General features: G+C 59.5%; 3 protein-coding genes across 15 annotated transcripts; 2 read left to right on the forward strand and 1 right to left on the reverse strand.

Moving 5' to 3' along the window:
* Window positions 1-100: 100 nt before the first annotated feature.
* Window positions 101-5803, forward strand: LOC135186955 (PHD finger protein 13-like). 2 transcript variants are annotated; one of them, XM_064165181.1, is made up of 5 exons: window positions 101-535; window positions 2560-2652; window positions 2821-3433; window positions 3744-3782; window positions 3895-5803. In XM_064165181.1, the coding sequence occupies exons 1-5, from the start codon at window positions 122-124 to the stop codon at window positions 4119-4121; spliced, it is 1386 nt and encodes a 461-aa protein (XP_064021251.1). In that variant the 5' UTR covers window positions 101-121; the 3' UTR covers window positions 4122-5803. The 2 variants fall into 2 exon arrangements, with proteins under 2 accessions (XP_064021251.1, XP_064021252.1); XM_064165182.1 differs by lacking the exon at window positions 101-535 and adding an exon at window positions 1877-2050.
* Window positions 5804-5955: 152 nt separating this feature from the next.
* Window positions 5956-10577, reverse strand: LOC135186957 (EZH inhibitory protein-like). 4 transcript variants are annotated; one of them, XM_064165187.1, is made up of 3 exons: window positions 10073-10577; window positions 8127-8241; window positions 5956-7880 (listed from the first exon to the last, which is right to left on the reverse strand). In XM_064165187.1, exon 3 carries the CDS (start codon window positions 7854-7856, stop codon window positions 6654-6656), a length of 1203 nt encoding a protein of 400 aa, XP_064021257.1. In that variant the 5' UTR covers window positions 7857-7880; window positions 8127-8241; window positions 10073-10577; the 3' UTR covers window positions 5956-6653. The 4 variants fall into 4 exon arrangements, with proteins under 4 accessions (XP_064021257.1, XP_064021255.1, XP_064021258.1 ...); XM_064165185.1 differs by lacking the exon at window positions 8127-8241; XM_064165188.1 differs by lacking the exons at window positions 8127-8241; window positions 10073-10577 and adding an exon at window positions 9864-10023.
* VWA5B2 (von Willebrand factor A domain containing 5B2) lies at window positions 9481-24887 on the forward strand. Of its 9 annotated transcripts, XM_064165171.1 has the most exons (23): window positions 13064-13267; window positions 14782-14889; window positions 16490-16739; window positions 17158-17319; window positions 17550-17775; window positions 17891-18048; window positions 18490-18621; window positions 18742-18866; window positions 18997-19173; window positions 19256-19366; window positions 19474-19679; window positions 20072-20186; window positions 20269-20454; window positions 20558-20717; window positions 20792-21081; window positions 22161-22386; window positions 22476-22820; window positions 22900-23037; window positions 23115-23234; window positions 23451-23528; window positions 23635-23704; window positions 23882-23990; window positions 24240-24887. In XM_064165171.1, exons 3-23 carry the CDS (start codon window positions 16601-16603, stop codon window positions 24846-24848), a joined length of 3882 nt encoding a protein of 1293 aa, XP_064021241.1. In that variant the 5' UTR covers window positions 13064-13267; window positions 14782-14889; window positions 16490-16600; the 3' UTR covers window positions 24849-24887. The 9 variants fall into 9 exon arrangements, with proteins under 9 accessions (XP_064021243.1, XP_064021246.1, XP_064021241.1 ...); XM_064165173.1 differs by lacking the exons at window positions 13064-13267; window positions 14782-14889 and adding an exon at window positions 9481-12166; XM_064165176.1 differs by lacking the exons at window positions 13064-13267; window positions 14782-14889 and adding an exon at window positions 9481-12166 and having other exon boundaries at window positions 16581-16739.
* The last annotated feature ends 32 nt before the right edge of the window (window positions 24888-24919 follow it).

The following is a 24919-nucleotide window of genomic DNA, read 5'->3' on the forward strand; positions in this document are numbered from 1 at the left end:
CACCTCTGGGGGACTTGGAGAGGGATTGAGGCAGGGATTGGCGGGCGCTGGATCCAGTTGTGGTTTGGAGTGCGAGGAAGCGGGACTGAGGGTAGGCAGGAGCGGGGGGAGCGGGGCATTGATGTGGCCAGTGCCGCTGTGCGGCGGTGGCCCGGCGGTTGTGCGAGTCAGGCTGGCCCTGTCCGCGGCTCCCAGCCAGCGCCGGCGGAGGGAGGATGCCCCCACACCGCCCCCCAAACCGGGGCGGCCGAGGGGAGGCCCCGCCCCCGCCTCGCCCGCCACCAGGTGGTCCCGCCCCTGCAGCCGGGGCGGTGCTCGAGCCTCGCTCCTACCGGCGGCGGGCGCCCATCGCACCGGGCAGGGTAGGCAGAGCAGGGTGGGCCCGGCGAACGGCATGAGCGCCGGTGGGGAAGTGGCAGGTGAGGGGCGCGGAGCCGCCGACCTCTCCCCCGGAGAAGGATCGTTCAGCTGCAGAGGGCCGAGCTCGGTGGGGAGCAGCCCCGTGCCCAGCCCCGGGTCTCCTGGGCCCGAGGAGGTGAGCGGGGGTGCGGGTACCCGGAGCCACCGCGGGATGCGGTGTGTCTTGGGGTGGTGGTGGTGCTGTGTGCCCGCGGGGGATGGGGGGGTCGTCTGTGAGGGGGAGGACTCGTGTCCCTGTGTGCGTGCGGGGGGTGTGCGGTACTCTTGTGTGCCTGGGCGGCAGGGAGGGCTCTTGGGTCTCTCCGTGTGCGGTGGGGAGTGGGATTGCTGTGTGTGCGGGGAGGTGGGTGGGGATTGCTGTGTGCCCTGGGTGGCGTGGGTGGGTGTGCTGTGTGCCCCTCTGTGTGTGTTCGCCGGGGGGGAGGGGTTGTGTGCCCTTCTCTGTGTGTGTGCGCGGGGAGGGTGTTGCTGTGTGCCCGGGGGGGAGTGGGGGGTGGTGCTGTGTGCCCTGTGTGCGGGGGTGGGAGTGCTGTGTGCCCCTCTGGGTGTGTGCGTGGGGGGGTGGAGGTGCTGTGTGCCCCTCTGGGTGTGTGCGCGGGGGGGAGGGGATTGCTGTGTGCCCTGTGTGCGGGGGTGGGGGTGCTGTGTGCCACTCTGTCTCTGTGTGTGCGGGGGGCGGGGTGGGTGCTGTGTGCCCCGTGTATGTGTGCGGGGCAGGCGGTTGTTGCTGTGCACCCCTGTGAGTGTGTGCGGGTTTGCTGTGTGTCTGTGTGTGTGTGTGCCGAAGGGGGGATCGCGTGTTGGGGGCTGGGGGGGGGTGTTTGCTGTGTGTGAGTGCCGGAGGATGCGGGGAGCCCACAGGGGAGGAGCGGGGCGGGGAGGGGATCGTGTCCCTGTGTGTGTCTGGAGGGGGATCGTGTCCCTGTGTGCGTATGGAGTGCGTGGGGGTCGTGCCCGTGTGTGTGTGTACGGAGTGTGGGGAGGGATCGTGTTCCTCTGCCTGCGGGGAAGACTCCTGTGTCTAAGGGGGGGAGGCTGGATTCGTGTGTTCCCTGTGTGTGCGCGGGGGGGTGTCTTGCGTTGAGGAGGGCTTTGCGGGATGGGGGGCTCTGTGCGTGGGGGGAGGGCTGCACCTGGGGGAGGGTTGGGGGGCAATGTGTCCGTGTGAGGGAGGAGAGGGGGCTCTGTGTATGCGCGGGGAGATGTGTGTGTGTCCGAGGAGCCCTGGCGGGGGCGGCGCACCGGTGTCCAGGGTGCGCCCAGGGCGGGGGGCAGCGGCATCACGCGGATCCGCGGGGGCCTGCGTGGCCGAGTCGTGTCGTGCCGTGTGCCTGCTGGGGCGGGGAGCTTTCAGGGTGTGTGAACCAAGGGTGCTGCTGTGTGCTGTTCTCGGGGGGGTGTCCTATGCCTGTAGCGCTCATGCAGCGGCAGTCGGGGTGCGGGGGTGGGGTCGCTCCCCCCTCCCCGGTCGGGGCAGGACCGGGAGAGCGGCGCCATCTTGGGAGCCATCAGGTGCCCGGCGCGGGGACGGGGGCAGCCGCCTCCTGCCCAGCCCGCCCCGGCCACCTTGTCGTGGGTGGTGCCATGCGGCTCGGTCCCAGCGTCTCCCCTCGGTCCCCGGGGCCGGCGGGTGAGTGTCTGCTCCTGCCTGCTTCTCCGGCCCCGGCTGATGGGGCGCCGGCGCGGGGCTGTCTCTGCCGTAGACTCCCGGCCGTGACCGGCGGTTCCGTCTCGGGGACGTTGTCCCGGTGGCACCAGGCAATCCTGGCTGACCCAGGAGAAGCGCAAACCGCCGGGCGCCCTCCCAGCCTTGCGCCTCCTCCCTCCGGCCTTGAGTCTGGCGGCTGTGGGCGGACACCGCCGGGCGCAGGGGCTCCCGAGCCTCCGCCTCAGGGCGGCCGCGGTGCTTTCTGTGTGCCCCACCGCATCGTCCCTGCGTGTCCCCGCTCTGCTGGGACCCAAGTTTTGAAGGGAAGGGCTAAATGATGTGGAGGGGTTACAAGAAGGATGGATGTTCGAGTGGCCTCAATGTTTGTGTCGTCGTCGGGCGGTCCGGGGTTACCAGCTGGGGTGGACTATGATGCTCGGCTCAGGGCAGGGGATTTGGGGAGTTTAAGTGACATGTGGCATTTGTTGCAGCCGTTGCAGAAGCGGCAGAGAACTGTGGAAGATTTCAACCAGTTCTGTACCTTTGTTTTGGCCTATGCAGGCTACATCCCCTACCCTGAAGAGGTAAGTAGGCTTCTGGAGTGTTTCTCTACAGAAGGGTACCCTGCTATGTGCAGACCCAGCTCCCAGTTTTTCTCCTGGAGAGTTATTATCCATCCCTAGCCCCTTGTCTCCTTACTCTGAACGTCTGTGCTGCAGTCTCCCATGCTGGTTTTGCATCTTCTCTTGCAGAATGAGCCCTGGACCCATGGAGGCAGCATGAGTCCCCAGAACAGCACAGGGAGCACTCAGGACAGCGATAGCTGGGCTTCGGCCCACTCTTCCGACTGCCATATCCTGATGGATGAGGGGAGGAGCAGGAATACTGTGGCCAGGGGAGCTGTGGACAACAGCCTGTTCCTGAGCTGCCCTGCTTTCCCCACCAGCTTCTATGATGTCCGGCCCCAGCAAACCAGGCGGAAGAAACCACCTGCAAAGAAACTCTTTTTGGAGCAGGAGGTGGAGAAGAGTATGCCACTGAATGCTGGAAAGGGCTTGGAGGCAGAGCAGGATGCAGTGAAGGAGCTGGATGTGCTGGAGGGACAGTTGCCTCCTGTGAAAGAACAGCTCTCAGAGCCTTCCCTCAACCCAGCTGGAGACCCCCAGCCCAACTCTCTACTGGAGGAGCTTATAAAGGAGGACAAAGACTGGATGCATGGAGCACAGGGGACTGAGAAGCCAGTAGATGATCCTCAGCTAAAGGAGCAGGACTCCTGCTCTGGAGGGAGGAAAAGCCCCAGCTCTTGTAGCACCTTAGACCAAAGTGAAGGAGAAGATGCAAGCAGAGGCAGCTCCCAGCCTAGTGGTAAGTGTCTTGAAAGAGTGCAGAGGGCTCTGTTGTGCTGCAGCCGGTGCTGAATATTGTCCCTCCCTCAGCTGGAGTCACCCACGCTGGCTGCAGGGGAGGGCTTACCGATGGCCCAAGCCTCTCCCAGCAAGGGAAGTGCCTTTGGGACCCCAGGTGGGACTGAAGAGCAGAGAGCAGGGAGCCGGCTTGCCCTTTGGCATCTCTCTTCTGCAGAGCAAGTAGTACAGATCTGAAATGTGTCTGAAGTGAGGCATGTTCACCTTGCTCATTTGGTCTTTTTTTCTCTTCTCCCCTTTTGCAATTTTAGCAGTTGAATTTGCAGCAGCTCCCAATACCAAAGCAGAAGGTGAGTGGGGGGGGGCTGTGCCTTTTAACACCAGTGGAACTGGCTAGTCAGGCTGAAGCCAGAGGTGCAACTGGTAAGATGGTTTCTGATCAGCATCTCTTTCCCTGGCCAGATGATGACGCCTGGGATCTGATCACCTGCTTCTGCCTGAAGCCCTTTGCAGGGCGGCCCATGATCGAATGTAACGAGTGTGCTACCTGGATCCACCTCTCTTGTGCCAAGATCCGCAAATCCAACGTGCCTGAGGTTTTCATCTGCCAGCGATGCCGCGATGCCAAGCAGGAGATTCGACGCTCCAACAGAGCTCGGACGGTGCCCCGCAAGCGCTTCTGTGACTGAAGCTCCTCCAGAGCAGGGAGGACGAGGGTCCCCTTTTCAAACTGAAGACTGTGGCCTGATTTGGCTAGACAATCAGTGCACAGTAATGGCAGGGGAGGGACTGAGCTGCAGGGCTGGACTCGCGCTTCTGACTCCTGGAAACTGCCACGTGTGTCCTCCCTGTGGATCGCGCTGGCCGTGGAGCTCAGTCATCCCCAGAGGTGTGGGGAGAAGAGGAGGGTGGTCCAGCCATGCACTAGGCTACTCAGAAACATCTCTGTCCTTGTATGAAGCTGGCTCAGTGCCTTTCCCCTAGGGCAGCCAAGGAGAACCTAGTCCAAGTAGTTTTTCTGTGGTGTGGTGGAAGCTTACACTTATCCCAAAATGTGACCCCTTCCTACTTTTTCCTCTCTGTTTTTCTTTCCTTGCCTCAGACCTTGCAGTGGGCTGCGATGGCAAAGCCTCAGTGACCCAAGTTCTCCAGCAAGCAGGTGTAGCCCAGGCAAGCTCCCTCCATGTAACGTGCTGCTCTCCAGGCTGGGAAGGATCATCCATTCCACTGATGCCTGAAGCAGACTGGGGCTCTGCATATGGGGGGTATTGGTGGAGCAACCCATCTCTGGCTCATCAGCCTTGGAGGATGCACAGGGGAAGTCCTTCCCCTGGCCCATGGTGCTTCTGGTTTCATTTGCTGTGCCTGTGGCCCCAGGAGAGCCCTGTTGGGTCAGGAGCAGCAAAGGCATCCTTGCAGATGATTACAAAGGCTGTTCTTGCTGAGCAGCTCTCCTTGGTTCATATTTTCCAGTTGCACTGAGGTCTTCATGAAGGAAAGGGAAGGGATTCCCAGCAGGAGTGAAGTTACCCTCAGAGCTGACTGCAGTAGGGCAGGAGACTGCTCTGTTTAGCTTTCAGTATTTTCCACTTCAAATCAAATGAAGCTTTTACCCTGTGGCCATCTCCTGCCTGCAGGGCTGAAGGAACATCTGCTTCAACACTAGATGGGTGCTGAGACCTCAGCTCAGATAGAGCCAGGAGCTGGGACAGCCATGCTTTTCAGTACTCTGTCACAGAAGTTTTTTGCCCTGGACACACAGAGTGAAACTTAATGACTTGTCCAGTGTGGGCCCTGAGCCCCTTCTGCTATGCAACTGCTGCTCTGGAGACAGGACATGCCCCCTCCAGGCCCACAGTTAAATTTGGCAATGGAAAGCCTTTTCCCCTCCTGCACATGTCCCTTATGTGCAGTGTGTGATCTCCCAGGGCCCTGTGTGCACTATTGGATCCCACCTGCTCCTCAACCCCTCCAAAGAGCCTGGCCCACGTGCCTTCTGCACTTTCCCTGGGGGGCACAGACCCTGCTCCTGTCCTGGTGACTCTCGCCTCAGCCTGTCATGGCACTGTTCACAGCAGGCAGGGGACAGTCCCCACTTGCCCGTGACTAGATTTCTTAACTAGGTTCTTTCCTACTTGCACATCTGGTTACTGTGGGACCACAACGGGAGGAGGGTGTGGGGCAGCCCCCCATCACTCAGCAGCCCCCAGGCTTGTCCCTGTGCCTCTCTCCTGTGGAAAGCCTGGGCCCCAAAAGTGCTTTATGTTTTTATAGTTACTTTGTATTGATATGTAAAATAGCAAATTCTGGTCCTTGCCCTGTGGAGTGTGGCTGGAGTCTTACGTATATAATAAAGTTACTTTCGACATAACAGTGATGGTTTTGGCATAGTTTGGTGGCCATGGGGACCTGAGTGCTCCCCTGCTCCCCTTTTGCTGTGACTGAGAGGGGAACCTTATGTTGGCATCCTACTTAGCACTGCTTCTCCCTGCCCAGGTAAACACCAAGCTGCACAAACAAAAGTGAACAAGCAGGTGAATGCATCTCAGTTTAATAGAGCTATAACCATCACCCCACCCTGCTGTGGCACACGGGGATGCTCCACAGGAAGGCCTCTGATGACGCATGGGCTGGAGGACAACCTCTTTGATGGGCTCCATCTTCCTGAGGCTGCAGCCAGCTCACTGTGAGGATCACAGGTCATTCCAAAGCAGTGGATAGATGGCTGGGAGGGTGTCCGCACGCCTGTGCTGTGACTCTTTAGGGCACTTCAGAAACTCTTAGGTGCTTACAAACCTTCCCTGGCTCGCTCTCTCCTCCAGAACAGAGTGACAATTTAGTTTTGACAGCAGTTGAGGTGCCAAAGGATCCAGTTTTCTCCACAAAAGTCTGTTACTCCAGCACAGAGGTACTAGTGGCTTCTGCTGCACATCCTGAGGTGTGCCACCTTCCATCAGGCAATGCCACTGGATCAAACTGGGGGATACAAGAGGGGCAGAACAAAAAGGCACTGGGGGCCAAGCACTGACCTGGCTGGAGTGAGAAGAAATCACTGTGGGGACCCTTACCAAACCAGGGTCCTGCTGGTGCATTTCAGTCTTGGGGCAGTTGTACTGGGGCAGAGGCAACAAATGGTCCAAGAACAGCAGCAAAACTGGGCTCACTTCTATGCTAGGGGCCAAAACTGAATTTCTGCAGCCAAGCGAGATGTATGGGGGTCTCTACTCCTCCTTGCCCCAGACAGAGCCACCTGCCTTCTCCTCCAGGTGGGGAATCACTGCCTGTGTGTAAAACTTCTCTAGTTTGGGCACTGTCTTTCCCCAGAACTCAGCATTAAACTCTACGGGGACCACAGCTGTCTCCTTGGTGGTGTGTACCACGAAGTCAGCCTGTTGGAAGCCAGCAGATGCTAGCTGGCACTGGACCTGGGTGAAGTAGGCATGATCCCTCTTCAGGGAATAGGAGTCCCCATCTACCTTAAGGCAAAAGTCTTTGTCCTTGCAGGCCTCACGCACAGTCTTGTTCCTGTGCTTGTAGGGACACTTCACCTCCAGCAGCCCCAGGACCTTCCCTGTGGCTGCCTCCTTGACAATGCCATCTGGGCTGGCAGCAATCCACTTCTTCTCCTGGTGAATGAAGAGGCCACAGTCCTCCACCTGTACTGGCTTGCCCACTGCCTGTGATTTCAGCTGCTCGTAGGCCTGCACAGCCACCTTCTCATTGCGGAGTCCCCAGGACATGGCTGGTGTCTGCACCCCCGGGCTGGGGCTCACCACTGCTTTCAGGTAGGACTTGGGCACCTCATCTGTCTTGCCATTGGCAAACTTGCTGCTGGCGATCCTGGGGGCCACAGAGGCAGTGATGCGGTTCTCTCGCCACTCATACCACTTGGGGTTGCTCCGCTGGCCCCGGGTCTCCTTCTCCACCTCTAGGATGTCCTGGCTTTCCAGGGGAACCAGGAACCGGTCACAGGACCCACTCCAGTCAGCTTCAGGCTGCTGCTTCTGCAGACGTGCACCAAGTTTGGTCGAACTGGCATCTCCTCTGGCATCAGGTAACTTCTTAGGGGTCGCCGAGCAACTGCCAGCAGATACTTTGTGCTGGTCTCTAGCACCTCCTCGGGCTCCGCGGGATGCTACAAGTCTAGGCTGAGAGGACTCTGGCTTTGCACTCCTCCCCCGGCTGGAGCTGGTGACCTCAGCGGCTGGAGTGATAGGTCTAGGCTGAGAGGAAGCTGATTTAGCACCCCTTCCCTGGCTGGGGACCCCAGCAGCTGGAGTGCTCCTGGATTGGCTGCCTGCAGCTGCAGCCTTGGCCCGGGCGGCCGAGGCAGAGGGCGGTGGTGCAGCAGGGGTGGCTTTAGAGGCGGCTGTGGCTGGCCGAGGGGATGATGTGCCACTGGCCTCCTTCCTGGGTCTCCCCATGGCTGTGTATCAGATGGTCTCGTGCTGCGGGGATGGAACAAAGTTGAGTCCACACTCCCAAACCACAGATCTCCCTTTCTTTGGTACTGCCTTGCGCCTGCCTTGGCAGGGTTTGTGTGGCGAGGTTTTGGTAGCAGGAGGGGCTACAGGGGTAGCTTTTGTGAGAAGCTGCTAGAAGCTTCTCCTGTGTATGATAGAGCTGATGTCAGCCAGCGCCAAGATGGACCTATTGTTGGCCAAGGCCATCACTGAAAAAGAAGGGGAAAATACCTGCACAACAGAACTGCAGCAGAAGACTGAGAGGGAAATCAACTCTACAGACACCAAGGTTAGTGAAGGAGGTGAGAGGAGGTGTTCTAGGTGCCTGAGCAGACTCCACTGCAGCCTGTAAAGAAGACCATGGTGAAGCAGGCTGTCCCCCTGCAGCCCGTGGAAGTTAACCATAGAGCAGATATCTACTTGATACCCAAAGGAGGCTGTGACCCCCATGGGAAGCCTATGCTGGAGCAGGCCCCTGGCAAGACCTATGCTCCTATGGTGAGAGAAGCCCATTCAGGAGCAGGTTTGCCGGCAGGACTTGTGACCCCATGAAGCCCTCACACTTGAGCAGTCTGTTCCTGAAGGATTCCACCCCATGGAAAGGACCCACACTGGAACAATGGGTAAAGAACTACAGCCTGAGGGAAGGACTCGTGTTGGAGTAGTTCCTGAAGAACGACAGCCCATGGGAGGAACCACATGCTGGAGCAGAGAAAGAATGCGAGAAGTCCTCCCTCCGAGGAGGAAGGAGCAGCAGAAGCAACATGCGATGAACTGACTGGAAGCCCCATTCCCTATCTCCCTGTGCTGCTAGCAGGGAGGAGGTAGAGAACTCAGGAGAAACATACAGCCCAGGAAGAAGGGAGAGGTGGGGGGGAAGGTGTTATTAGTTTCTATTTGTTGCCATTCTACTCGTATTTGATTGCTAATAAATTAAACTAATTTCCCCAGGTCAAGTCTGTTTTCCCTGCTCCCATTTGTGAAAGGAGCTGGTGGGTGATCTCCAAGTGACTTCCCTGTCCTTATCTCCACCCACGAGCCCTCCATTACATTTTCTCTTCCCTGTCCAGCTGAGCAGTGGCACTGGCAGAACAGCTTTGGTGGGCCCCCGGCGTCCACCCCGAGTCAGCTCCAGGGCACTTGTGTCCCCTGCTGCCCAAGCTGTCAGCGAGGGTCTCCTGCCCTCGGCTGGCACACCACTATGGCATGCCGCCTGGTTTACAAGTCCCGGGGTGTTTGTGCACTTCCCCCACTCGAAACCTAGCCCTGTGTGGAACCTGCGCTCCCGGTCTGGAGTGGCCCTATCAGCCCAAAGACCGGGGAGGGTGGTAACGGGGTGTCTCCGGTGCCAGGTTCACAGTAGCGGTGCCTTAGAGTGCCGCACGGGAACTGGGCCGGCTCCTCCAGGTCCCACCACCCGCGGACACATGTTGCGGGACCCCACCCAGCACCACCCCAGGGCACCCCACGCGTGCCCGGCGCCTGGAGCTGCCCCGGCGCCGCCGCCCGCTCTCACCGCTCCGCCGCGGCTCCGGAAGCGCGCCCCGCCCGCACCACGTGCCCGCGGCCCGGGAACGCGGAGGCGGAGCGGGGATGCAGGGCGCCGGCGCTGGGGGCAGCCGGCCCGGCCCAGCCCGCTCCGCTCCCCGCTAGAGGGAAGCACCCGCTCGGCCATCCCTGCTCGCCGCGGGGCTTGCCCGGGCCCGCCCCAGCCCTGCCGGGTCTCATTGCCGCCACTCCCCCGCCCCGGCTGCTGCGGGCAAGCCCGGGCATCTCCCGCGGCGCTCCGGTCGCACCCCACACCCATAGTTTGGGCTGGTTTCTCTTAGAGCTTCTTCTCCAGCCCCCTCTCCTTTTTCCCGGCTCCATCTATCCTTAGCCGCCGCCGCTGGGAGGAGGCCCAAGACTCATGTACCCCCTCGCTGCCTGGTCAGAGCCTGGCAGGGAAAGGAAGCAGCTGGCACATACCCTTGTCTGGCGCCCAGCACCCCAGCTTTACGCTGTGTGACGGGACAGGATGGTCTGTCGGAACCCTGCCGTGCTGCTGAGCCCCAGTTCCTGATAAGCCTCAATTCCCGCTGGCGCTGTGCTGGCCCAAGCTGCTCTGAACGGCCACAGGCCCCCGCCCCACCCTTGGAAGAAGGACAGCAGCAAGGAGCCGGAGCCAAAATACAAACCCTGCGTCACGCTGCCGCCTGGCTGCGCTGCCGTACACAGAGCGTCCTTGGGCACGGCCCCGGCAGCCCACCTCGGCGCCCTGGCAAAGGGTTTGGCCGCCGAGCAGGAAGCAGCTGGGGAGCAGGGGGTGGCAGCGAGTTTCAGGTTCCCCAACCCCACGGAGTTTCGTTTTCGGCAGCGGGTTGGGCGCTTGGCAAGGGCCGCGGCGAGGCAGCCGCTCGGTCAGCCCAGCCGCCCCCTGGTGGGGGGGCACCGTGAGACACCCGTGTCCGCCGTGTGAGCCCCCGCTGGCTTTGCCGCGGCAAGGAGACCCAGCAGTACGTGGTGCCGGGTCCGCGTTAGAGACACACGTTCAGCCCCGTCTGCCGGTGCTGTGCCAGCATCCTGGGAGCGCTTCTATTAAGTCTGGGCAGGGCGAGCTCTGGCAGCTTTCCCAGCACCTTCCCCAAGGGTCCCTGGTGTCTCCAGGAGCCATCTTGATCACTGCTCGTTTCATTTCCCACTGTTCTCCCTCCAGCTCCTCTGTAACTGGGGGCAGGTGAATAACGCACAGGTTACATAACAGGGCATCTGATTTCGATCTGGCTTAATTTGCACTGATTTAACAAGCAGTAGACAGCTGAAGACGATTGCCTTCTGCCCAGATTCTCTGTCCCAGCAGCCCTCGGCTGGATCTGAGAAGCTGCAGTTATGTTCGGCACGGTCACTCCATCCTGGCAGCGGCTGGTGTCTCCTCAGGTTATTTCCTCCTTTAGCACTAAATTCACAGGGCTTATCAGTGACTCGGGACCTGAAAGAGCACCTGTAAGAGCTTTGCAGCCTGTGCTCCCTCCAGCTAGCCTTATCTCTGGATGATGATGATTCAGTTCAGTAAACCCAGGACAAGTTACGGGTGATTTGAGGATAAATACCCAGATAACGAGAAGTCCCTCGGGCAGGACGGCACACTGGTGAGACCTGCGTGAGATCACTGGAGCACAAAGGTGCCGAGTGAAGTCGTTGGGCTGACCCGGGCCTGTGCTCTCAACGCACGCCTTAGCCCGGCACGATGCCGAAAAGCAGTGCCAAGCGCCCCGCGGGGCTGTTTGCGGCTGCGATGCGCTGTTGTAGGGAAGCTGTGACAGTGCGGAGCGGGGACGCCCGCGCCTGCTGTCTGATGTTGGTGTCAGCGCTGTACGGAGCGGGATAGAGCCCATCTGCATCTCCTCGGGGCTGCTGCGAAAGGCTGGGGTGTTGGCTGTGACTCCGGTGCTGAGCACGCCGTGGTTATTCACCTGCCATAGCACCGGGGCCGCAGACAGTGTCTGACGCCATAGGCTGGCTAAATCACCGCGGCTGGTGGCACCAACCCAGCACTCGCATTTGGACGCATTTCTTCGCCTCGGCTTGGCCTAGAAACAATATCTCAGAGGAAAATCAAAGCCTGTGTCTGGTGGTTGGTTGATTTTTGTTGTTGTTGGTCTTTTTTTCGGGGCCGGAACAGCTGCAGCATTTGCCGCGACGATGGGAGAGGGAGCCCGGCGCACGCCGCAGGCTGCGGGGATGTGCTGCGGCATGCGCTGTGCCTCCGGCAGCTCGCAGAGCCGGCGTCTTGTGGGGGGAGAATACGTGGGTTAGCATCCTTCTCCTGTGGTCAGAAACGGCAGAGAAAGGGAGCAGCTGCACACTTCAGCACTGCTCTCTCGCCATGCGGCACAAGGAAGGGAAGTGGTGTGCCGTGGGGCATCTCCCGCAGGGAAAGAGAATGGCTTAATATGCACTCGCAAGCACCTCAGGGACATGCAGAGTGCTTCTCGCTCAGACAATCATGTTGGCTGAAATGCAGGGTAGGGGGTCAGAGAGGGGGAGTATGCCCTATGCTACCACAAAGGGCATCTTCTGACGAGATTTTCCTCCTTCATTCCTGCCCGTGCTGAGGAGCTGAAGCCATAGCTGTGCACGGGTCAGCTTAGAGGTGAGATCTGCTGGGGAGATGCAGTTCTGCCAGGCCTTGCACCGGTGCTGCTCCGATATCACCTGCTGAGGACTGGAGACCACTGCCTTCCAGCACTGCCTGCTCTTTCTGCCCCAGTTTGTGGCTGGGCTGGCTTCAGGTTCGGCATGGCTGTGACGGTGGGTTTGCGATGCACGGGAGGTGGGTGGTTCCCCTCTGCATGCTCTATAAAAAGAGCTGTGGCAGCACAGCCCTATCTATAGCACAGTGAGGAAGCTGCCTGGGAGGCAGGGCAGGAATTAGCCCTAAATCTGACAGTTTTCTCTGGTCCCACTTGGGAATGTCAGGCCAGCAGTGGCAGTGGAGGGATTCCCAGCAAGCCTCAGGCTGGGAGATTTCCCTGCCAGCAGATGTGCCCTGGCTTTGCTGGGATTTCCTGACTGTCTGCACTCTCCCCAAGGGGCTTGTTGTCATACTTGTCACCCAAAGGTTGGTCCTTCTCCAAATCCTCCCTTCTCCCTGTTCTTCAGGAATGGGATCTCACTATTGCACATAGAGGCTGATGAGGATGACCCCAACAGGACCCCAGGGTATCTGAGTTGGGGGGAGAGGGAATGGTCAGCATCTGCCTGTACCCAGCCCTCTCCTGGTGGTCTCAAGGTGGCAGAGACCTTTCTCTGTCACTAGTTGTGACACTTGTGGCCTACTAGTACTATAGAGTTCAGCTGGCTCATGGAGGGTTGTGTTTTGTGCTGTACTTGTTTTGGAGGAACACAGGAGAGGCAGTGACATGACCCTGGCAATCAAACTCTGTATTTGTGGGTGCCACAGCATTACCCTGGGGTCTCACCAGCACCAAAGTTTGGCTGGACATTGCCACACTGTGGGTGCAGAGCAGACTTTCACCCTCTGGGTGCATTGGGTGTTGCCTGAGACCCCTCAGTGCCAACTGCGAGAGTATCCCCCAGCCCTCCCCAGGGTAGCAGTACCAGGGAGTGTGTCTCTTTAATGAGGCTGGGCTTGGAGCAGCTCTTCTGCTGGCACAGGGAGTGAGGGATGGAGCGAGGGCGGTGAAGGAGCCAGTGCCAGAGAGGGAGCCTGCAGCAGGGAGAGGCAGGGAAGGACCGCTCATTCCCATCAGAATCCACAGTCTCCTGTCAGAGGGGCAGGGAGACCCACTCCCAGGGCAGAGCACTTTGTGGAGGGCAGGGACCCAGCAGTGCTGAGCTGAGCCTGCAGCTCCTGTATCATCCTCCTCCAGGTAAGGGCCGGGGGAGGGGGGCTGGGACCGTGGTGACTCGGGAACTCTCGCAGGTATACTGCAATTTCTGGGTGCTCCAGGGCCACACAGATACTGTCAGGACAACCCCGATTGCAGCTGAGTTGAGAGGTGGGAGATGAGGCAGTAGGGCCACAGAAGTGCTGAAATCACCATCCAGCATGGACCCGGCAGGTCTGGCTTAACTGCTGGGAACATTCCCAAAGGAATCAGCAGCCATCCCCTGGCCCACGCCACAAATGCCCCTTGCTTGGAGGAAGAGCGGGACCCTTTTGTAGGGCTGTTCTCCCTGGGTCAGGGGAAATCTGTGGGGCTGGGACATTTCCTTTTGAGGAGGTGTGTGAGTTAGGGTACCTTGAGGGCGAGTAACTACTGTTCCCTAGCATGGATGTGTTTGGGGGTTTTTGTTTGGTTAGTTTGGTCGTGTGGTTTTGTTTTGGTTGTTATTTCAGGGGTTTGAGCAATTCTGGGGAGGGGAGAGCAACAGAAGAGGTCCTGGATGCAGTGCAAGTACCAGGGGGTGTGCACACATATGCATGCATGTCTGTGTGTGTGCAGAGGGCTTTGCTCTCTGTTTTGACTTCCCAGCATGTGAAGCAGCAGTGCCAAGCAGGGAATTGCACCCCAAGCTGGAGGCTCAGACTGTTCCCTTTCCCTACAGCTGCCCCTCTTTTCCTCCTCTTTGGAGTCTCTGCAAAGTGGCATGCCCGGGGCAGCAGTGCCATCACTTCCTGCCTCTGTGGCCTCCTTCCTGCTCCAGAAGTTGGGACAGATCTTGTTTTCCAGCCCTTGTACCCTGTCTCAGAAGAGCAATGTATGTCTGTCCTACAAGAAAGGGAGGTTAGGAAAGCAGGGACCAATGTGGACAAGCAGGAGGAAGAGTCACACAGAGGTTTGGGCTCCCTCTTTTTCCATCCTTCTCTTCTACCAGCCTGTGTTATCTGTCACCACTGGAAATTTCTGCTGGGTCTGCCTGTGCTGAGGCTGGTCTCATCCTTCCCCAGGACCATGCTGCATCCCAATGTGAGTGGCTGTCACTGCAGCAGGTGAAACTCTGACAACTTTGCTGGCAGCTAAAGAGGTCCACTGGGCTCAGGCATCTAGCTCTGCAGCAGCTGTGCTGGAAAACTCAACCTGCCCATGAGTGAGAAGAGAAACATTAAGTTGTTCTGACCTAGAGAAGAGTTTGCTCCTTCTTGCCTTCACTGAGGGCTTTTTGCCACCATCTCAGAGAGCCAGCCCCAATCCTGCTCTTTCTGTCCTTCCCTACATATCAGGGGATATGCCAGGTTAACCAGCTCCTGAAGGAAGCCAGTGGGAAGGGGCGGAGGAGTAGGCTGCAAAGGCACTGACGACCATGGTGGGGATGGAGAGGGGGCCCAGGGTCCTGTTGTTGATACCACGTTGGCACCTGGGGACAATTTGCTGCCCCAGGGGAAAGAGGATGAAGAGCCTGGTGCAAGTACCATCGAGTCTGGTTTTCTTCATTACCACAGGGCTTAGAGCAGCCAGCGTGAAGCGCGGCATGGCCAGATGGGACCTGTTTACTCTGGGAGTGTAAATGTAAAGAGAAGCGATAAAAAGCAGCCGGGACAGCTTCTCCAGTAAGTCCCTGGTAAACAAGCTGGCAGTGCCCTGGCCAATGGGCAGCACAGCAGATAGCAGCTGCGTTGCTGACCATTAAGCCGAGTGCCTGTGGCCGGGCTGGGGGAGTCCTGGAGCCTGGCTGAGCACTGTGGCCAAGGAAAGACCTGGCTGCTGATGTTCTTAGTGGTGCCACAGCTGCTGTGGGGGAAAACTGGGCTGTGCAGGGACCTGATGTCACTTTGTGTGCTGGGAGAGCAGTCCAGGGGGCTTAGCATCCTGCACACAGGATAGAGGGTTGGCGATGGCAGGGGGTAATTGGTCAGCCAGGACCTGCTGTTATAACCCCATGATGCTGTCTGAGGAGGTAAACAGCTTGCTTCTGGTGTAGTTTTCTGGAGTGATTTTCCTGGGATGCAGCTACATTGCTAATGCACTTCTGCACTTCCCAGAGGCTCTCTTGCTTTGTGCCACCCATGAGCTCAGTTCTTGCACTACCTCTGAGGCCCTGCTTAGCTTTCAAGGATGTTCTAAGAGTGTCAACCTATGACTATGTGCTGAGGGCATCCTGAGCTTCCTGTTACTGATGGTCGTACAAGCTGTTCTTGGGCTGAAGGCCACTGAAGTGTCAGATGGTTCACTTGTACCTGGCCTTGGCCTTGCCCTGGGCATGTTGCATGCTGAAGCAGTGTTACGTGGCCTGATGCAGGGACCTCTCTGCAGTTGGGCTGCAGGTGCTTGGGGCAGGCAGGGGATATAGTGTGGAGCAGCAGACCCTTGCCTGGAGCAGGACCCATGTGTGCTATCTATGGAGAGGCAGGGCTAAGCCTAACTGGAATTTTGACATGAACATTTGAAGGCACAGGGTGGAGTGATGTTAGAGAGATGCCTTGGCTCCAGGCAGGCATTTGAGGTGCCGCTCCCAAGTGTTTTTTTTAAGCGGGAAGAGTAGTGTGGAGTGGGTTGGTGCCCAGGCTGGAAGGCATCTCCAGCCACTTCCTGCAGCTGCTGGCAAAGAGGAGGCTTCCAGGCTGCCGTATCTGGGCAGAGCATTACTTGCCCAGAGACAGAGAGCATCATCCCTCGGGCTGGGCTCCCCCCCTGCAGTGCCTTCCCCTTTGTGCTGCTCTCCGGTGCAGTGCTGACCTTGTTGTTAATTATTAAACCCCCAGCAAACACCACTCTCTGTCGTGCCCTAGTTACACTCTGGGCTCCTCACTTCTTTTTTAACCAAATTACCCTGGTAACCTCTGTGGGTGGATGGAGATGGGAGCAGCAGACATTCCTCTCCTGCCAGTGCAGGGGATGACTGGGGGAGACTTTGAAGCCACTGAGCTGCTGTGGGGTAGCTGAGAATTGAGCTGGCTGTTATCTGGCCTATCCAACAGTACCTGCTTGTCTGCCAGGGCTTGGAGCTTGCATGTACCTGATGCTGCCCCTGGGAGAAGTAATTTTGCTGCCCAGCAGCCAGTTTTATTTGCCTATGGGGTGGGAAAGCTCTCTGTAGGTTCCTGTGTCTCCAGACTGAATTCACAGAGGGGCTGGTGTCCGAGCAGAACCGGCTTCAAGTCCACCTGTGTTGTGAACAGGAAGGGCTGAGGACCTGCTCCTCCCTTACAGGCTGGTCTGTTGGAAGTGGCTTGTGTGCCCAAGTGCCTTCCTGGTAGACCCTGCCCTCAAGCACCCACCACCTGCCTCCCCTCTGCTGCAGCTGCCCACAGCTGAGGGACTATGCCAGGACTGTACGCTCTCTCCTCTTGGGAAGCCCTGCCCTTGAAGAGCTCCAGGGTGAAGGCTTGCGCCAATGGGTACTCCTTGAGCATCACTGCTCACCTTGTGTACACCAACCCTCATGAGGAGCCTGTGGAAGGTAAGGGGGAGCTGTCAGGGCTGGCAGGGATCCAAGTGGCCTACACAGCCCCCTAAGATCACTCATGCTGGAGGGCATCTCTGGCTCCAGCCCACCTGTGTCCTGGCCTCCAAACCTTGCTCAGTCTGGGGAGCAAAGGCAGAGACCAGTGGTGGTGAGGGCGTGGCTGACACACAGCATTGCCCCGCGGGTGGGAGCAGAATGAGGTTGAGCAAAAGCATTCCCATGGCTGAGGAGGGGGATTTCATCCTGTCCTCCTCCTGTCTAGTGAGGCTCAGGGTCCTTCCTGCATGTTTTCCTACTCCCAAACACCTCAATTGCCCTGCAAGCCAGGCTTCTGTCGGTGCTGCCATGGGCTGTACTGTGCTATGGCAGTGTCCGTGTCAGGATCTGCCTTGAGGCTCTTTCCCACTCACAGGCATCTTCATCTACCCATTGGAGGAGTCAGAGGTGGTGGCTGGCTTCGAGGCAGTGGTGGGCAGCCGGCGGGTGACGTTCCAGGTCCAGAACCGGCACCGGGTGCAGGATTGCTGCCTCCAGGTTGGCCACAGCTTCAGCCGGCCACGCCGCTGTGCCAGTGGTAGGTGCCGTGGCATGAGTGATGCTGTTGGGTCCTCCTGGCTGGGAGGCAGGGCTGGAAATCTCAGCCTTCATCTTCTCCTCCCTCCACTTCTTCTGGGTCTTCACCCATCCCTTTGCATGGCCCTCGTTATACCTGCACTCTGTTGTCCTCTTTGAGAGCAGTTGGTGCAATTCATGGTCCTGCTTCCCAACTTTACATACCTCACTGACCGTCCTTCTCCTGCACAGGCCACCTTGTCCTGGATGAAGATGCAGCGCGCTCCACCTTCATCATCGTCACAGGCATGCTGTGCCCGTCGGAGAGCCTCGCTGTCACTCTGAGCACAGCGCAGGAGCTGGTCACGCTGCCTGACGGGGCTCTGCGCCTCCTGCTGCCCCCTGTCCTCACGCCCCGCGTCCCTGCTGTCCCCGAGAGCGAGCCGGCAAGCTTGTGTGACGACAGGTTGGCCCTATGGTGATTTTCATGGCTTCCTCAGTCTCCACCGTCTGGGGGGCAGCGGGCAGGGGGAATGCCGATGTTGGGTGAGTGAGGAGGGGGGCAGGAGCCATCACCACCTCTCCCCTTGCAGCCCCACCAGCTGTTTTGGGGGGCCAGGTGCCCGGAGCCAGCCTGTGGAGCCTGCAGTGCCTGGGGAGAATGTGGACATCTTTCGGGGAAGGCCCTGCAACCCTTTTCCTTATGAGTTTGCCTTTGAGCTGCTGGTGAAGAGCCCCTGCTTGCTGGCAGGTAGGGGAGTGGCTCAGGTGGTGTCAGTTGGCTGGGCAAAACCTCCCAAAATATGAGCAATATTACCTCGGGATGGTGTCCTCAAAGTCTGTCAATGCTCCTAGAACATGAGTCCTCTTCCCCTGTTATACTCTTGTACTCCCTGCACATGAAGAAGCCTTTTCCCTACCCCACCTTCTGGGGCTGGGACTCCTCACAAAGCTACCCCACATGTGAATTTGGGATGGTTTGGGTCAGTAGTCTCATTCCTTGATGGATGGGGAGGTGACAGGTGAGGATGAGATGTGGGTTGGTGGGGAAACACTCTTGTCTGCCTATCCACTTAATCCCATGCAGCTGGCAGGGATCAGCCACCACCATGATGCTGGGTCTAGCACAGGCATGGAGCTTGGCAAGCTGTGGGGCATGAGAGGTTGCCCTGTCACCTCCTCCTTCCTGCAGGACTGGAGAGCCCATCCCATGCCCTGAGAGCTGATGCTGACCCCTGGGCCAGCTCTGCTACCACCACTTGTGTCACCCTGGCTGAGCCCCACTGCTACGACAGGGACCTGGAGATCATCCTCTACCCCTGTGGTGAGGAGGGATAGTTCCCTTGGCAGGTTTGGGGAGGCTGGGCACCACCCCAAAGCATCCAGAGCATCCCCCGGCTCTTTGCAGCACGGGGTGGCTCCAAACCCCCCGTGTGCCCCACAGAGCCCCACCATCCCCACCTGGTGATAGAGGATGGCATCATGACTTACCCTGAGTACGAAGCCCACATCCGGAGCCGGCGGGATTACATGCGGATTGCCAGGAAGGATGGCAGTGGCGAGAGACAGGTGACAGGGCACAGCCACCACCAGCTCCAAGTGGGGGAGAGCGAGGGAGAGGAAAGGGGGAGGTGATGGGATGAGGTTGAGGAAGACCTCAGCATGGGCCGGAGTTTGTGAGAAAAGCCCTGGCTTGCAGGTGGCCTTTGTGCAGAAGCGTTTCCACAAAGACATCTTCCACAACCCCGTGCTGACGCTGAATTTCTGCCCGGAGACAGAGGATGGCCCCAGGGACCTGCAGAGCATCACCCGTGAGGTTCTCTTCCTCATTGATCGTAGCCACACCATGAAAGGCCCTGAACTTGACAAGGTCAAGGTAAGGCACGGCCGCAGGGCCAGGGCTGCTCCCTGGGTGGCCGGTCCTTAGCAGCCTTCCCTGCTCCCCGCTGTCACCCCAGGAGGCTTTGCTCGTGGCTCTGAAGAGCCTCCCGTCAGGAACGCTGCTCAACATTGCCAGCTTCGGCACCGACGTCAAGCCGCTCTTCCCAACCAGCCGCCTCTGCAGCAACGTGAGTGTCACTGTCCCTCCCTAGCTCCTCTGTCCCCACTCCCAGCGCCCGGGGCTGGGGCTGGCGAGCTGGGGAACCGCTGCGAGCCTGGCTGTCCGTGTGGGCAGGAGACGCTGCGGCGCGCCTGCGAGCACCTCGGCGGGCTGCAGGCAGATGTGGGCAGCACCAGCCTGCTGGCAGCTCTGGGCTGGGTGCTGATGCAGCCCCTCCACCATGGCTACCCCCGCCAGCTCTTCCTCTTCACCAACGCGGCGGCGGCAGGCAACACGGGCAGGATTCTCCGCCTGCTGCGCAGGCAGGCCAGCACTGTCAGGTATGGCACCAGCACTGCAGCAGGGGCGCCTGGGGCTCTTCATGTCCTCTGGGCTATTCCCACCAGTTTCTCAGCGTAGATGTGGAGCACCGTGGTTTAGTGGTGGACTTGGTTGTGCTGGGTTAACAGTTGGACTCCATGATCATGAACATACACTGTTCTCTGATTCTATGATTCTCCTTTTGCAGCTCCAAATCTCACCTGCTGAGGCCCTGAGGGTGTCCTTCACCCATCACATGCCCCAGTCCCACCAGCTCAGCTTCTGGGGTGCTCCAACATGCAGCCAGGGTGGCATCTCTGGCCATCATTTTGATACAGGACTCACAACTGGGCTACACAGACAATGGCAGCAGCTCAGCTGTGGCTTTTCATGGCCTGGCTCTCTCTTGCAGGTGCTTCAGTTTTGGCATGGGCCCACAGGTGTGCCGGCAGCTGCTGAAGAACATGGCCAAAGTGAGCAGGGGCCGTGCCGAGTTCCTGAGCCCAGCAGAGAGGCTGCAGCCCAAGGTAATGCCTGGGCAGGGACAGGGGAGCACAGGTGGCACACAGAGACTGTGGTGTCCAACACCAGCTCCTCTCCCCACTCCAGCTGATTAAGTCCCTGAAGAAGGCTATTGAACCAGCCATCAGTGACATCACCATCGACTGGTATGTCCCTGACAGCATGGAGGCTCTGCTCTCACCCACTGAGCTCCCAGCCCTCTACCCCGGGGACCGCCTTGTCAGCTACTGCGTCCTCTACAGCATTGCTCGCTTCCGCAACAGGCGCCCGCCGGTATGACTGGCACTGCCATGGCATGGGGAGGAAGGCACGTTCTGGGTGCCATTGGCTTCTCTCCATTCTGGGAGTGTTTACAGCAGTGCATTCTCTCTGCCAGGGCCAAGAAGGGCCTCGCCAGGGCTTCCAGGGCTCAGCATTCCTCTCCCAGGAGGAGGTGCCTACGCCTGGGGATGGCCACCGGCAACCCCGCGGCACCCTGGGATCTGGGGACACTTCCCTGGACCTCTCTGTCGTGGGCATGGAGACGTCGGAACGCAGTGAGTGGAGCTGAAGCTGGGGCAGGGGGCAGGCGTGGGAGCTGTGGCTGATGAGGTGTGCGCTCGCCGGGCAGGTACAGATCCCGTTTCCGGAGGAGATATCTGGAGGCGGATTTACCAGCCCTCCTACATCCAGGAGCAGTACGTCCTGACACACTGCTCGGTCAGCACCGACCGCAGCCGCGGCTTGCTCTCCCGCAGCTCCACCAGCAGTGAGTCCACTGGCTCCCGCGATGTGGCCCCTGAGGTTGGCTTTTCAGCTCCTGGCACTGATGCCACCTCCCAGCAGGGCCAGAAGAGTCTGTCTCTCTGCGAGTCCTCCACAAAATCCGCCCCACTGCCCTCTGCCCCACCTGGTGCCAAGGTAAGGACTCTGATGAGGCATAAGGGCTCACACATGGCAGGGTTGTTCTGGAGTCTCACTGTCCCCTTGTGCCTGCACGTACGGACACCGTTCTGGAGATGAGAGCACTGTGCAGGGGACACACCTGGATTTTAAGCAAGGATCAGCTGGGTAGTTTTGTCCTACTGGAACAGGCCAACTGGGTAGCTGTCGCTACGACAAGTAGCTGGTCGCCCAGCTCTCTGGGCTGGTAGTCAGCTTCTAGCCAGCTCAGGTCCTTGTGGATGCTGCAGAAATCAAGTGAAAATAGCTGGGCTGGCATCAGGTAATGAACCTGCCAAGTTGGTGAGGGGATGGGCTGGCTGAGCTCCTGCCTGGTTCCTTCAGCCCTCAGTCAACACCACCCAATACTTGATTAGCAAGGGGGCACCTTCCTGCTGCTTCATACCAGGGTTTAACAACCAGCCAGGTCACTGGGATGGGGGAGAGGCAGCTCCAGGGACGAGGGCCCCAAGGCTCGGTGAAGCCAGCTGTCCTCCAGCTCCAGGACACGCTTCTGCTCCTTCCTGGTACAACGGCACAGCTGGTGGCCTTTGCTGCTGAAATGTCAAGCGTAAGTGATTTCCCCACCGTGTAAATGATCCTCCCCTGGCCCCCAGCTGCCTAGGCGAGAGGCAGCACGGATGTCACTCCCATGCCATAGTTGTTTAGGTGAAGCATCTCAGTGGAAGGATGCAACTGTGCTGGAGACCACATCCCACCGTAGCATCGTTCAGCCTAAGCAACTGAGCTAAGCCCCCACGCATACACATTGCAACCTCTGCCAACTCCTCCTGCCTCAGCGTCAGGCTGAGTCAGCCCCCAGGGATGTTTGCAAACTCCCGTCTCACTCTCGCTGTCTTTCCCACACGTATAAGGAGCCTGGCGAGCAGTGCCCATAGCCCTGGGAGGCTCCCGAGTGCCAGTCTGCAGCGCCACAGGGCTGGGCAGCAGCCAGTGACTCTGGCCAACAGTCGGCTGTGGCTGCAGGTGCCCCATCATGGCTTGGCATAGTCTGTGCTGGTGCTTTGGGCTTGCTGTCAGCCTCCCTGCCACCACAGGTGATGGTGGCCCTGAGCACAGAGGAGCTGGGGAGGCAGAAGGTGGCGCTGGCACGCCCGGCCCTGGCCAGCCGCAGCTTTTCCTCGCCCCACGGAGAGCTGGACGCTCACAGGCTCTGCCTGGCCTTGGAGAAGGTGTCACAGAAGCGGAACCAGTCCCTGGAGGGGCGACTCGACGAGCTGGGACCACAGGCACGGAGGCTGCAGCCCAGTGCAGTGGAGTTGAGTGAGTGCTGGCCCCAGCGGGATGAGGGTGGCGAGGAACAAAACCAGCTGCCTCCCCAGCCGCTAAGCCCACGTCTTGCCGTTGCTCAGATAACCTCCTCTCGCCCACCCATCTGGACTGGGACATGTTGGTGGAGCCCTCCTACCTCTTCAGTGCTGAGCCAGTAGCTGAGCCGGGGGAGCCCAGCACAGGTGATGCCAGCCTGCCTCTGCGCTGCCAGGTGGTGATCCATGCACTGCAGGCTGGGAAGCCAGTGTCCTGGGAAGTGACAGCCTCGCTGGAGTCACTGTTGCAACCCCGGGAGCGACCGGGCAGGGAGGACCCCCTGCGGCGGGCGGCCAAGGCCTGGGACAAGCCGTTGCACCGCTTGGCAGCACGCTCCATCATCCAGGACAACGAGAACGCGGCACAGCGGGAGGCTGAGCTGGAGCAGGGTGGGTGCCGGTGCATGCTGTCGCCCTCCCCGGGGCAGCCCCAGCAGCCCTCCACCTCCAACCGCCTCGCTCTGGCTAGGTTTTGCCCGCCGGTTTCGCCTGAAAGCCGTGCAAACCAGCAAAGCCTGCAACGTGCCTTCTCTCTACACCCGCCTGGTGCCCGTGGACGGTGCCACACAGGCAGCTCTGCCCACAGCCCCCGAGGTGTGGGGCACAGGTACGGCTGGGGGCCCCGGTGTAGTGGGGAGGGGGCAGTGAGGGGATGGATGGCTGAGGTAGCACTGTTCCTTGCAGCCAACTCAACGAGCCGGCCAAGGGCCACCAAGGCAGGGAGCAGGCACCAGAGGGGCTCCTCAGCAGGCCTGGGTCAACAGCAGAATGCAGAGGACCAGGATGAGACTCCCATTGCCACAGGTACCAGCCTGGGTCCACTTATGCTCCCCAGGGACCTGTCTGAGCACTAGGGGCCCTGGGGACCCTCAGCTCATGGCTGCATGGGTCGGGTCCCAGCTGGAATACTGTGGATGCCTGGGGAGAGGCATCTGCTGCACATTAGGGAGGGTAACATGGATGGGGGATGAGAGGGGAGCAGCACAGCAGTCCCTGGAAGCAGCTCTGGGTCTTTTGCAGAGCGAGGAGAGACCCCAGGGTCTCTGGCCAGCATTTCCTCACCTACCTATGGCTCGGAAAAGCAGAACTGCTCCAACGGTGCGTCCCAGCTGGATCGTGGGCTAAGCCACCCTCACAGGTTCTGGGGAACAGGACACACCCCTGGGTACATCATGGTCCCCTGATCAGCTCTCCTCTCTTGCAGGACCTCCAAACAGCCCTTCAATCACCTCCATGGGCTCCCAGAAATCCACAGAGAGCATAGCTGGCTCCAGGTGAGGCTGCATGTTGTGGGAGGATGCCTAAAATGGGCACATTGCAGGGAAAATGGACAGTGCCAGCTTCTTGGGCCTTAATGTCCCCTGTGGCACAAAGATGGGGTTTTGGTAGCTGCTTCCCTGCAGTAGGCACTCACCCCCATACCCCCACATTAACTCACCTGTGCCCCACAGGTTTAGCCTCAGCAGGCGCAGGGGGCCCAGCCTGGTATTGCGCCCACAGTGCCTCAGCCAGGAAAATAAGAGCTCCAGCAACCATGCCAGCCACGACTACCTTCCACTGGTAAGGACCTCGTCCCCATCCCAGCTGGGGTGGGGGAGCCAAGCACATGGTGCCCTGCAGCAACACTCACTTGATGCAAACCCAGTGGGTGCCTGCTGAGCCCTGAGGCAGCCTCAAATGGCCCTGGGGGCCATTTGGACAGTCCTTGTATCCCAGGCACACTCCCCCAGCTCACACCAGAGTGCTGAGGGCCATGATGGGTCTGTTCCCCTGCCCAACTCCCACAGTCACCTGCCCCAATCATTGCAGGTACAACTGCAGCAAGCCCAAGGACCATTCCAGCTCACCGAGAGCTTCTCTGAAGTGGTGCAGATCCCCCTGGACCGCCTGTGTCGGGCCTCACCCTATGCCTCCCACCGAGCCAGCCTCAGCCCCACATCCCCAGGGCCCAGGAGCAGCCCCGAGGCAGGGCCTGGCAGTGAGGAAGGTGAGGAGTCTGCCACAGCCCCACAGCCTGGCTCGCCACTCTCCCGCAACACTTGCTCTGAGGTGCCAAGCACGGCTGTGTGGGCACAGGCAGACAGTGGGCACGGCTCCGAGTCTGACACTGGCCCCCACTCAGCTGCCCCCTCTGAGGCTAGCGTAAGCTGGCAGGATGTGGGGCCAGAGGACCTGGAGAGTGCCAGCTGGGCCACGGCAGTGGCCTTGGCATGGCTGGAGCATCGCTGTGCTGGCTTCTTTGAGGAGTGGGAGCTGGTGGCAGCCAAGGCAGACGCGTGGCTGCAGGCGCAGCGGCTGCCCGAAGGGGTGGACGTGAGCTGCCTCAAAGGGGCAGCCAGGCACTTGTTCCTGCTGCTGCGTCACTGGAACGAGAACATCAAGCTGAACATGCTGTGCTACAACCCCAGCAACGTCTGACGGCCGCTGGAGGGGCCAATAAAGATGCCTGGCTCCACACTGCCTGTGCAAGCACTTCTGTTACTGGAAGG

The sequence above is a fragment of the Pogoniulus pusillus genome, chromosome 26 (assembly GCF_015220805.1).
Source record: "Pogoniulus pusillus isolate bPogPus1 chromosome 26, bPogPus1.pri, whole genome shotgun sequence".
Lineage (NCBI taxonomy): Eukaryota > Metazoa > Chordata > Aves > Piciformes > Lybiidae > Pogoniulus > Pogoniulus pusillus.

What these genes read in the sequence shown, in the direction of transcription:
- LOC135186955 (XM_064165181.1), top strand. Translation starts at nt 122, where the DNA reads ATGTGGCCAGTGCCGCTGTGCGGCGGTGGCCCGGCGGTTGTGCGAGTC. An exon ending in GGTCTCCTGGGCCCGAGGAG is followed by an intron (nt 536 to 2,559) that starts GTGAGCGGGGGT and finishes CATTTGTTGCAG; the next exon opens with CCGTTGCAGAAGCGGCAGAG. An exon ending in AGGCAGCTCCCAGCCTAGTG is followed by an intron (nt 3,434 to 3,743) that starts GTAAGTGTCTTG and finishes TTGCAATTTTAG; the next exon opens with CAGTTGAATTTGCAGCAGCT.
- VWA5B2 (XM_064165173.1), top strand. Translation starts at nt 16,601, where the DNA reads ATGCCAGGACTGTACGCTCTCTCCTCTTGGGAAGCCCTGCCCTTGAAG. An exon ending in GAGCCCCTGCTTGCTGGCAG is followed by an intron (nt 18,049 to 18,489) that starts GTAGGGGAGTGG and finishes TCCTTCCTGCAG; the next exon opens with GACTGGAGAGCCCATCCCAT. An exon ending in CTGCCCCACCTGGTGCCAAG is followed by an intron (nt 21,082 to 22,160) that starts GTAAGGACTCTG and finishes CTGCCACCACAG; the next exon opens with GTGATGGTGGCCCTGAGCAC.
- LOC135186957 (XM_064165185.1), bottom strand. Translation starts at nt 7,856, where the DNA reads ATGGGGAGACCCAGGAAGGAGGCCAGTGGCACATCATCCCCTCGGCCA.